The 12,588-nt window shown below is 44.7% G+C and overlaps 1 protein-coding gene across 2 annotated transcripts in view; it reads left to right on the top strand.

The window, feature by feature from the left end:
• itpr3 (inositol 1,4,5-trisphosphate receptor, type 3) overlaps positions 1–12,588 on the top strand; it is a 263,682-nt gene that overhangs the window by 17,715 nt on the left and 233,379 nt on the right. For both annotated transcript variants that reach the window (XM_068007424.1, XM_068007423.1), the window contains exon 2: positions 2,253–2,323. In XM_068007424.1, the coding sequence (XP_067863525.1) occupies positions 2,253–2,323 (71 nt within the window). The remainder of the gene's footprint in view (positions 1–2,252; positions 2,324–12,588) is intronic.

Raw genomic sequence — 12,588 nt, 5'->3', positions numbered from 1 at the left:
CACAGCTTTTCTTAGTTGTTAAACTGGAAGTTCCAAATGGACTTAGTATTGATACTTAATAGACAGAAATGAAGATGATTGCTACTTTACAACTGAAGGTCAGTATGATTAAGAATCACTGACCAAATCTTATTAAACTAAAGTTCTAAATCCATGGCATTTTTGAGTCAAGGTTCCAGAGAAGATAATCCCTCTTTGCTTGTGATCAATTCTTGTCTGAGAATTCCTTCCTAGGTTTGCAATTGGAGTCCTTGTTTTTAATTTGTTTAATAAAAAAAATCATATAAAGAAGGGAATAAATTGAAAGCTGGAGAAGTCCATCATCTCCTCTACTGAGGCTGCATACAAATCCCAGCCAACACACTCTTTTCCCATTCGTGCCTTGCATGTTAAAACCATTAACTACAGTGGAAAACTGTCAAATATAAAACACCAAAACAAATACAGTAATGATGATTACCATCTCCTGTATCCCATAGTCCATTGTGAAGGAGTTGAGGCTACAGGGGATCCAGTGCATTCACATTTTTATGCCTCAATGTATTGTGGCCTTATCCTTCAAATTAATATGTCCGTTCTCATTTCCATGGTATAGTACTGGTGGCTGGCAGTTATTGTTGTGATTGATTTATTACTGTTTTGACTTATTAATATATAGTAAATAATTGCGTATCCTAACCCCCACAAGTCCTTCTTCCCCATCACTCCTGTGCTCGCTGACCTACCTTAGCTCCTGGTCCACCAACACCTTGATCTTAAAATTCTCATCCTTGTGTTCAAATCCCTCCATGGCTTTGCCCCTCTCTATCTCTGTAACCTCCTCCAGCCCAACAAGAACTCTGCGTTCCTCCAATTCCCTTTGCCCCACCATTGGTGGCCGTGCCTTCAGCCATAAAGGCCCTAAGCTATGGAATTCCCTTCTTAAACCTCTCTGCTTCTCCAACTCTCCTTTTAAGACCCTCATCCCAATATCTCTTTCTTTGGCTCGGTGTCAATTTTTGTCTGAATACGCTCCTGTGAAGGGCCTTGGGACATTTTCCAACATTAAAGCTGTTATATAAATGCAAGTTGTTGTTGTGTTTTGCTGGTGGTTCTTATCCAACAATGTAGGTAACCGTTTGCCTATCCTACCTGATTGCATAGAACAGGATTCCATCATGACAACACTTGCTTTGGACTTGCAATAGTTTTCCATTATGCTGCTGCTATGGATCTTCTTTTAAACTTTATAATGACTTGTGAATGAGAAGATTATGCAGTAGAATTTAGAAAATTACTTGAAGCAAAATATAGTATTGATAGCTTATGCCTGCCCTCACTGACATCAGAGAACCGGAAGAACATTTGATAGTATAACATCCTCAATTAATATGTTTACTTCCATAATAATGTGCATATGCATAATGAAGTGTGCTTTACACATTTGACCAGTATCCCATGGAGCTTCGTTATTCACACAGCCAGCTATATTTAGAAACGATTGGAAAAGAGCACAGTTTGTATGATACTCCATCTGCTATCTTATTGTTGTCATGCTGAGTGAGAAGACGAGCAATTATATAACACTTTAGATTACACTAAATGATCATCAACAATGGTGACAATATCCAACATAATTGAGCAGTTTGCAAGCTACTTTGATCTTTTCATTTACTTGATTTTTCAAGAATTCAATCAGTGTGATCTTCCTATAGAAGCTTCTATGTGAAAAGCCCTGCTGTTGGATTCTACCAGGTGGGCACTTTGTTGAAAGGGATAATGTTACTGCAATGGGGTATTTTGGTTGTATTCAATGTCTAGATGTTCAATCCAAAAATGTTGTTCAGTGCTGCTATAATATATCCACTCCAGCATGAAATTGCATTTAAAAAAATGCATTGAAGTTTTAATTTTGCCATTAGTTAAATTATATGAAGTTCAACAATTTTAGTGAAAGTTCTGATTGATAATGAAATTATGTCACCATTCCATTAGGTATTATTCATTTTACCTAGAAAAGTATCTTCTGAATCACTATTAGATGATTGTACTTTAACTGTATTCTGTCAGCTTCGGGTATCCACCAACATCGTAATTCTGTGAGGTCCTTCCTTGTAAGTCACCTGTTTAATTGTATGTCTCAGTGATTCTTTACTGAAACGCACTTGTCTTCAGAATATTAAGGAACATGAACAAATTGAACTTCTCAACTAAATCCTGTCCACTAGAAACAGATTTTATTACATATTGAGACATTTCTGTTTGTTTTGCAGATTGGTGGATGACAGATGTGTGATCGAGCCAGGAGCTGGAGATCTCGAAAATCCTCCCAAAAAATTTAGAGGTAAGTTTGGGTCGTCACACAGAATTACATAAGAGATAAAGGTTAAGGATAATGTGGTTGACAAGCGAGCATTTATCAGCGTTGTTTTTTGTTAATTCAAACACAAAGAGCAAACGATACACTTTTTTCAAAGTAATCCTTTATTTGAATTAAAATTGTCAACTGTTTTAACATTTTGAAAATTTTCTATCAATTTTATTGTCAAATTTTGGTACTCAGCCTTTTCTAAATGAACAATTCTAGTCACAGTGTCATGGCTAAATTTTGTAAGTTTGTTGAGCAAGTGGTAGGACATGTCCCATACTTATAGAATATACTCTTGCAACTTCTGATCTTCAGTCTAAATACAAGAAGGGATATCAAACCAATCTTCACCATTTTTCCAGATACTCAGACAGACTAGAATAGATTTCGACCAAATATGTCTATGGTTTATAGGTGCCTAAAATTTAGCCCACTTTTGGCCCATCCTACACCATCCAGTCCATATTAACCATTCATAAACCAAACCAATCACAGCGAGACACTGTACACTACTGAGTAAATTGATTAACTCCTAATTGCTAGGATGAAGTCAGGTGCATTTTATGAACATATTTATGGTAACACAGATAACACCACCAAAGGATTACAATAGGTACTTAGGTAGGTATTATTATTCTTAATGGATAGAATTTAAATTGTTTTAGGTACAAATGTAGTTTAAGTGTATTGTAATATGCAGCATCAGCTAGCTGGGTTTTGCTTCACAACATTTATGCTCAGTGTCTAAGATCACTGTATGGTTTAACAAGGTTAGTTTTACAGTTTGCATTCAATGCTGCTGACCAAACCAATGGCTTTGAAAATACAGCTTACATCCATGGTAAATGTAAGGAATCTTACAACACCAGGTTATAGTCCAACAGTTTTATTTCAAATAAAACTGTTGGACTATAACCTGGTGTTGTAAGATTCCTTACATTTGTCCACCCCAGTCCATCACCGGCATCTCCACATCATCCATGGTGAAGTGTGATGTGGAGATGCCGGTGATGGACTGGGGTTGACAATTGTAAACAATTTTACAACACCAAGTTATAGTCCAACGATTTTATTTGAAATTTACAAGCTTTCGGAGGCTTCCTCCTTCCTCAGGTAAATGTCAGGAACTCCTCAAAGCCTACGCATTTATAAATCACAGAACAATACATGGTGATTGCAGATAGTCTTTGCAACTGCCCGTTGCCAAGGCAATCACAGTGTTCAGACAGAGAGGTGTTACCTACAGAGCCCCCGAATATACAGTCAACAAAAAAAAAACAAACAAAAAAAAGAGAGGCAGAAACATCCGGAAGGCAGAGAAAGCCAGCAAATGACCCGTTATATTAAAAACAGATAGCTTTTGTTCGCTGGTGGGGTTACGTGTAGTGTGACATGAACAACATACAATCTTATCCATCTAATAGATTGGCTTTTTAACTTTCTTGGGGGTGCTCACCTCCATCTCTTGAAAGCCTGCAGGGAGTAGTGTCCATGGTCATCATCTTTCTTGGGCTGACTTTTTCTTCTGTTTGCTAAGATAACCTTGTACATATATGTTGCCATTTCTTAATTTGTATCTCTCTGTTCTCAGAGACTTGAACTGTTTCATAACAGTGCGATACATGCAACAAATTTCCGTTTGTCAGGTTAAACACTTGGCTGTCCTTCGCCTAAGATAACCTTGCACATATGTGTTGCCATTTCTTAATTTGTATCTCTCTGTTCTCAGAGACTTAAACTGTTTCATAACAGTGCGATACATGCAACAAATTTCCGTTTGTCAGGTTAAACACTTGGCTGTCCTTCGCCTTCCAATTTTCACTCTACTTTTCTTTGCTTAAGCCAATTTTTGTAACATTATGAAACTTTCCAAAACCTTCTGGTTTGGATTTTAAAAGTACAATTTTTATACACTTAACTTCATAAAGTAAGACCGCTTGTTCATTATTTGAACAACCAAGGTTATTCATTCTATTACATGGATTCATTCTAATGATTTGATTGAGATTTTTAGGATTTTGATGGAGAGAAACTATTTTCCGCTGGTGGGGGAATCTAGGACAAGGGGACATAACCATAAAATCAGAGCCAGACCATTCAGGAGAGAATTTAGAAGTTAGGAAACACTTCTTCACGCAAAGGGTGGTAGAAGTGAGGAATTCTCTCCCACAAAAAGCAGTAGATGCTAGCTCAATTAATAATTTTAAATCTGAGATCAATAGATTTTTGCTAGCCCAGGGTATTAAGCGATATGGTGCCAAGGTGGGTAAATGAAGTCAGGATACAGATCAGCCATGATCTCATTGAATGGCGGAACAGGCTCGAGGGGCTGAATGGCCTACCCCGTTCATGTGTTCCTAAGGTGGCATTCAATTTAGATAGACACATGTCAGGCACTGTAATGGCCAGATTTTGAAGTAGTTCATGAAGGCCATATTGTTTGTTAGATGCTTAAAAACTCCTTTTCCTGGCCTTAAATTACGATAACAATTAGATAACAGTTCTAGTTGACTAGAAAATAAGTCCTTCTGAAGGACACTCCTAAATATATTACCCAGACAGCATAATCAGTCTTTCTCTTCTTTCTGTTTATCTCATCTATCTGTGGTTCTTTGGCTAGTTTTCTCTGAATTCCAGTATAACCCTATTGGTTTTCCCAGAATTCAGTAGTGTGGTTTAAAAGACCAGTTTTTAGACCAGCTTTTTATCATTTCTTTGCTGCTTCTAGTCTCATTGATGCTACTAGCATTTTGAGTTCAATTTTTGATATCTTACAGTTATATGGTACTTAGAAAAAAGAGCAGCAAATATTTGGCAATACTTTACCAGTTCTGTTTTATTTAACTCTGGTAATATGAATTCCTTTCTATTGTAATACACACACTTTCACTCATGAACTCTATGCTTCATTATCTATCTTTAATTGCACCAGCCAGATTCAAGTGTTTGTGCCCTGCACTAGTCGGGAATTGTAATTAAAATTGCCACAGAATTGTAGTTGCAGTCACTCAAAAATAACTGACATATTTTACACTGATATCATTACAAAAATAGTGAATTTCCTGTTGTGTTGCTCATGGTGAGTCAGAGGATATGGAAACGCATAGGCCTTAACTTTTTTTTGTGTGGAGGTAGGGTGGTGATGGTGGGGGAGGCCTGTAGACATAGGAAAAATATTAACTAACTGTATTGTCCTGTATATGTATTCCATCATGATGAGCAGCTCTTGTCATTTTCTCCTTTGGATTTAAAGGGGAGGTTTTAGATAGTTGCTTGCGATCATTGAGAAACCTCAAAAACAAAGTCTCATTAGAAACTGGCATGTTGTGGAATCAGTAGAATTCTGATGTAAATGATTTAGAGGCAGGTGATAACCAAGATGAATCTGTAGCACTTGAGCTCTGCTGTGCTGTGTGGCATCTGAGGATACATTTACACTGCACGTTTAATGTTGGTGCACAGTGATTTCAGCTTCACAACAATGATAAACTGACAGTATAAATCTGGAGTCAGGGCCCAGCCTGACTCTGGAGTGAAGTGGAGTGAGATTCCCTGGAGGGTTCTCACCCACTGCTTCAGTTTGATACCACATGGAGTGTAAATCCAGTGTGGGGACAGATATGCTTTGTAAAGCGCTCAGAGGGTACCTGACTTTTTTTAAAGAAAGCAGAGATTCTCACCTCCCTGCTGACTAAATGTTGAAATTTATAACTTTTGGCAGGCATACACAGAGCACTCACCTAGACAGGACAGTTAAAGTTCCAAACAGGAGCCAAACAATGTAAACCAGGTTCTGCCTGGCTGGACTGCAGTTACTGCTCTCAGACCATAAGTCTGCTCAGCTTTTCAGCCTGTGGAACCTGGTGGAATGTGGAGAGAGAACTTGGGTGTCGTCATGAATATTTGCAAGATGTTGAATCCTTCGGTTACTGACTGATGCCTATCCGGTGCATAGCAGGACACTGAGAGTCAGCAAGAACACTGAGCGTCAGTGACCATACATGCATAAATGGCCAAAAAATATTGGGAATGAAGAACAAGGCAAATGCTGGAATGTGTAAGACAAAAGGATGAAGCAAGGTCCAGGGCTGTGAGAAAGGGGAGGCCTGTGAAGACAATTATCTTTTTTAGGTATTAGAACATGGGATGTACAGATTTATTGTTAAGTTTTGTTTTTGGAAGTATTTAATTCTTTATAATAATCATAAAACTTACATCACAGGAGGAGGCAATATGGTTTCTCATGCCAGCATTAGCTCTTCATCTACAACTCCACACTCTAATCCCATTTCCTTGCCCTTCCTCTGTACCCATTTATATTCCTCCTTTCCAAATATTTATTCAATTCCTTTTCAAATGCTGTCACAGTGTCTACCTCAAAAGCCAGTTATGGCAAAGCATTCCATGTTCTAATAACAGTCTTGTGTAAAAAAAAATCTTTTCACTTCCCCCTTTATTCTTCTAGTGATTAGTCTATGCTTCCTTGCTACTGATTTGCCAACCAGTGGAAACAGTCTTTCAATCTTTATTCTCTCAAACCCTTTCATAATTTTTAAAGCCTCTATTAGATTCCTACTTCATCTCTGTTGCTGTGAAAAAGCCCATTTTTTTCAAGGCTTTCTTCAAAACGGAAGCCTCTCATTCCTGGTATGATTTAGACGACTATTTTAAGTTATAAAATTAATTTGCAGGAATATATGTTAGGGTGGAGGAGGAAGTTAAATGGCTGGTTAAAGGAGTTAGGATAAATTTTGTCAGAGATATACTCAGAAGAGCGAAATCATTGGTTTATTTCTTTTTGATTGGTTGCTAGTACATTTAAGCAAATGAGAATGTTTTGTATCCTCCATAAATGCTAAAAAACATTTCCACATCCCAAAATTTCACCAACCCTCTATGGATGTGTATCAGATACAAGATTTTTATAGTTTTTTTTATTCGTTCATGGGATGTGGGCGTCGCTGGCAAGGCCAGCATTTATTGCCCATCCCTAATTGCCCTCGAGAAGGTGGTGATGAGCCGCCTTCTTGAACTGCTGCAGTCCGTGTGTGAAGGTTCTCCCACAGTGCTGTTAGGAAGGAAGTTCCAGGATTTTGACCCAGCGATGATGAAGGAATTGCGATATATTTCCAAGTCGGGATGGTGTGTGACTTGTAGGAAAACATGCAGGTGGTGTTGTTCCATGTACCTGCTGCTCTTGTCATTCTAGGTGGTTGAGGTCGCGGGTTTGGGAGGTGCTGTCGAAGAAGCCTTGGCGAGTTGCTGCAGTGCATCCTGTGGATGGTACACACTGCAGCCACAGTGCGCCGGTGGTGAAGGGAGTGAATGTTTAGGGTGGTGGATGGGGTGCCAACCAAGCGGGCTTCTTTGTCCTGGATGGTGTCGAGCTTCTTGAGTGTTGTTGGAGCTGCACTCATCCAGGCAAGTGGAGAGTATTCCATCACACTCCTGACTTGTGCCTTGTAGATGGTGGAAAGGCTTTGGGGAGTCAGGAGGTGAGTCACTCGCCGCAGAATACTCAACCTCTGACCTGCTCTTGTAGCCACAGTATTTAAATGGCTGGTCCAGTTAAGTTTCTGGTCAATGTTGACCCCCAGTATGTTGAAGGTGGGGGATTCGGCGATGGTAATGCTGTTGAATGTCAAAGGGAGGTGGTTAGACTCTCTCTTGTTGGAGATGGTCATTGCCTGGCACTTGTCTGGCGCGAATGTTACTTGCCACTTATCAGCCCAGGTCTTGCTGCATGCGGGCATGGACTGCTTCATTATCTGAGGGGTTGCGAATGGAACTGAACACTGTGCAATCATCAGCGAACATCCCCATTTCTGACCTCATGATGGAGGGAAGGTCATTGATGAAGCAGCTGAAGATGGTTGGGCCTATATGCAAGATAAATAGTTCTTTGAGACATTCAGAATTAAAAACTATATCACATTGGAATAAAACTTTGTTAATGCAACTTTGGGCTTTATTACCTTGTGCTTTGGCTTGTCTACAGCAGGAACCACTGTATTTCTGTATCAGTAACTGTCAGTATTTAGCAGCTCAGGCAACCTGCATTAATGGACTAAATACCAAAGCCTCTAAGAACTTTCTCAAACACACCTTTATTTGAACCAGGACAAAGTTTGCTCAAACTTGTACAAGTAACAATGGATTATGCGTCAGTGGCCATTAACCTTGACAGACTTTGAAAAGATGAATTAGAATTGTTTGCAGATCATTGTTCATTCATAGTGACCTTTTGTTCTAAGGCTTCAAAAGAAAGAAATAACTTATTTTTTGTCCAATTTTCTCCCATTATCTTGATTTCCTAATGGTGGCCACTTGTTCCATGTTTGTTATTGGCTGTCTACTACCTTCCCCAAGTGGCCATTTGTCATAGGTGAGCCGAGACAGTGATTATTCGTAGGCTATTCAACTATAGGGCCAAACATGTTCTCACCTGAGATCCACAAAGTGCACATCCAGCAAGGGCGACATGATAGTGACCAGGAGAAGATATCATTTACCCCCCTTCCAAGCGTGAGTTGGGAGAAATGCTGAGGTTAGCATTCTTGCTACCTTTCAAGTTAAAATTGGCTAATTTAGCACAAGCCAGGATTCCTTCTGGTCTGTATAGGTCTGGTGCTGGTGCTGGTGTTCTCTTCTGTAACCCCATTCCTCCCAGATACTTCTATATTCCTCCTTTTTGAAGTATTTATCCCATTCCCTTTTTAATAATGTTCTAGTCTCTGCCTGAATAGCCACTTACGATGAAGCATCCCAGGGTCTAATATCCCTCAGTTCAAGAACCTTGCTTCTCCCTTCCCCCTTGGTTCTTCCAGTGAGAATCCTTGGTCATTGTCCCCTTGTTCCCCATTCGCCCACCAGTGGAAACAATCTTTCACTGTTTACCTACAATAAAGCCCCCAGGTTTCACTCACCCCTTTATTGTTTGTTCCTCTCTCTCTGAGCCACTCCCGCTCACCATGTTGTTGCTGCTGCTGTTCTCGGCTCTGCAGAAAATGGTGGTCCCCATGCCCACCCTGTTCCCCACTCTCCCTCCCTCTTCCACCTCACCCTTTGCTGCTTGAGCCCTGATCCCAAGTCCACCTCTCCATTCTGCCCAAGCCCCTCCCCCAGATTCCCATACTCAACTCGCATTCCCTAGTATCCCTCGAACCCTCCATACCCAATACCCTCGTCTCCCTCTCTTTCCCCCTGAGCCCCATTCCCCGACCCCCACTCTTCCTTTTTCCCCCGCCCCCCCATGTTTCCTCTCTTCCCCCGACCACCGATACCCCAGTCTCTCCCTCCCTTCCATCTCCCCTCTCCCCTCCCACCTCCGACTCCTGGTTATTCCCAGAGCACCAGTTGGTGCCGGCTCTCTGCAGCAGAGGGGGAAGGGGATCATGTCACTGAGCCGGAGGCTTCTCTGGGGAGGCAACTGGTGATATCACAGTGCAGGGGGTGCTGCGACTGCAGTTGGTAATTTGAACACGAAGGTCTCTCAGGCTGCTTGCTGCAATGTCCAGGAGATCCATGCCCCATTCCGCGAGACTCTCAGGCATTTGGGGTGAGTTGGAAACCCTATTTCCAACCCACGAGCTTGCTAGGAAATAAATGCCCTTCACTAGACTTCCAAAGATTAGGTGCCCACACAAAGGGCTCAATTTTAGGGGGCAATTGGGGGCGGGGGAGGGGCTCCGAAAATCGTGGAAATACCGTTCGGGTTTGGAAGCCGGCTACAACCCGCCGACTTCCGAGTTTCCCAGGGACCCACTAATGTGCACGCTGGCGACCCGAAAACCGATGATTGTTAAAGAGCCAAATGTACCTCAGTGAGGTATTGAAGGCACTTTACCGATGACAGATTGAGTGATTAGAACGATTTTTAACTTATCTGGGCGGCTTGCCCACCGCTTCTGATTCAGGGCCAGATCAGGGAACAAGAAACTAAATAAATTAAATAAAAAACCATAGACGGAAGTAAAAACACAAATTGAAACGACCTTTGCACCCTGCTCTGATGTCCGATGTCTCCCTCTCCAATGCACGAGTCTTCGCCCTCCCCGATGCCCTCCCCGATCTTCCCCCGATCTTCCCCTGTCCCCCCTGATCTCCCTCCTCTCTCTCTCTCTCTCTCTCTCTCTCCCACCCCGATCTTCCCTCCTCTCTCTTTCTCCCCCCCCCCCACCCCCGGATTTTCCCTCCTCTCTCTTTTTCCCCCCCCCCCCATTTTCCCTCCTCTCTCTTCCCCCCCCCCCCCCCCCCCCGATCTTCCCTCTCCTCACTCTCTCCACACCCCTCCCCGCACCCCCCGGATCTTCCTTTCCTCTCTTTCCCCCCCCCCCCGGATCTTCCCTCTCCTCTCTCTTTCCCCCTCCCTCCGCCCCGGATCTTCCCTCTCCTCTCTCTTTCTCTCCCCCCCCCCGCCGGATCTTCCCTCCTCTCTCTCTCTGCCCCCCCCCCCCCGATCTTCTCTCCTCTCTCTCTCTCTCTCTCTCTCTCCCCCGATCTTCCTCCTCTCTCTCTCTCTCTCTCTCCCCCCCCCCCCCCCCCGATCTTCCCTCCTCTCTCTCTCTTCCCCCCCCCCGATCTTCCTCCCCTCTCTCTCTCTCACTCTCTCTCCCCCCCACCCGATCTTCCCTTCTCTCTCTCTCTCTCTTCCCCCCCCGATCTTCCCTCCTCTCTCTCCCCCCCCGATCTTCCCTCCTCTCTCTCTCTCTCTCTCTTCCCCCCCCCCGATCTTCCCTCTCCTCTCTCTCTCTCTCTCTCCCCCCTCCCCGATCTTCTCTTCTCTTCTCTCTCTCTCTCTCTCCCCCCCTCCCCGATCTTCTCTTCTCTTCCTCTCTCTCTTCCCCCCCCCCCCGATCTTCCCTCCCCTCTCTCTCTCTCTGCCCGGCCGATCTTCCCTCCTCTCTCTCTCTCTCTCCCCCCCAGATCTTCCCTCCTCTCTCTCTCTCTCTCTCTCTCTCCCCCCCCGATCTTCCCTCCCCTCCCTCCTCTCTCTCTCTCTCTCTCTCGCTCTCCCCCCCTGATCTTCCCTCCCCTCTCTCTCTCTCTCTCTCTCTCTCCCCCCCCCCGATCTTCCTCCTCTCTCTCTCTCTCTCTCTCTCTCCCCCCGATCTTGCCTTTTCTCTCTCTCTCTCTCTCCCCCCGATCTTGCCTTTTCTCTCTCTCTCTCTTCGCCCCCCCCGATCTTCCCTCTCCTCTCTCTCTCTCTCTCTCTCTCTCCCCCCCCGATCTTTCCTCCTCTATCTCTCTCCCCACCCCCGATCTTCCCTTCTCTCTCTCTCTCTCTCTTCCCCCCCCCCCCGATCTCTTCTCTTTTCTCTCTCTCTCTCCCCTCCCCGATCTTCTCTTCTCTCTCTCTCCCTCCCTGATTTTCTCTTCTCTTCTCTCTCCCCCCCGATCTTCTCTTCTCTCTCTCTCCCTCTCCCCCTCTCTCTCTCTCTCTCTCTCTCTTTCCCCCCCCCCCCCGATTTTCTCTCTCTCTCTCTCTCTCTCTCCCCCCCGATTCTTTCTCTCTCTCTCTCTCTCTCTCTCTCTCTCTCTCCCGCCCCCCCCCCCATCTTCCCTCCTCTATCCCTCTCCCCCCCCCCCCCCCCCCCGATCTTCAACCTCCCTCTCTCTCTCTCTCTCTCTCTCCCTCTCTCTCTCCCTCGCTCCCTCCCTCTCTCTCTCTCCCACCCCCCCCGATCTCTCTCCCCCTCTCTCTCTCTCTCTCTCTCTCTTCCCCCCCCCCCCCCGATCTTCCCTCCTCTCTCTCCCTCCCTCCCTCCCTCCCCCCGCGCTGATCTTCCCCTCTCTCTCTCTCTCTCTCTCTCTCTCTTCCCCCCCCCGATCTTCCCTTCTCTCTCTCTCTCTCTCTCTCCCCCCACCCCGATCTTCCCTCCTCTCTCTTCACCCCCCGATCTTCCCTCCTCTCTCTCCCCACCCCGATCTTCCCTCCTCTCTCTCCCCCCCCCCCCATGATCTTCCCTCCTCTCTCTCCCCCCCCCGATCTTCCCCTCCTCTTCCCCCCCCCCCATCTTCCCTCCTCTCTCTCCCCCCCCCCGATCTTCTCCTCCTCCCCCCCAATCTTCCCTCCTCTCTCTCCTCCCCCCCCGATCTTTGCTCCTCTCTCTCCTCCCCCCCGATCTTTGCTCCTCTCTCTCCTCCCCCCCTCGATCTTTGCTCCTCTCTCTCCTCCCCCCCCTCGATCTTTGCTCCTCTCTCTCCTCCCCCCCCGATCTTTGCTCCTCCCTCTCCCTCCA

The sequence above is a fragment of the Heptranchias perlo genome, chromosome 27, assembly GCF_035084215.1.
Source record: "Heptranchias perlo isolate sHepPer1 chromosome 27, sHepPer1.hap1, whole genome shotgun sequence".
NCBI classification, from domain to species: Eukaryota; Metazoa; Chordata; class Chondrichthyes; order Hexanchiformes; family Hexanchidae; genus Heptranchias; species Heptranchias perlo.
Note: the sequence above shows the minus strand (reverse complement) of the source record. Positions and strands in the feature narration are given on the sequence as shown.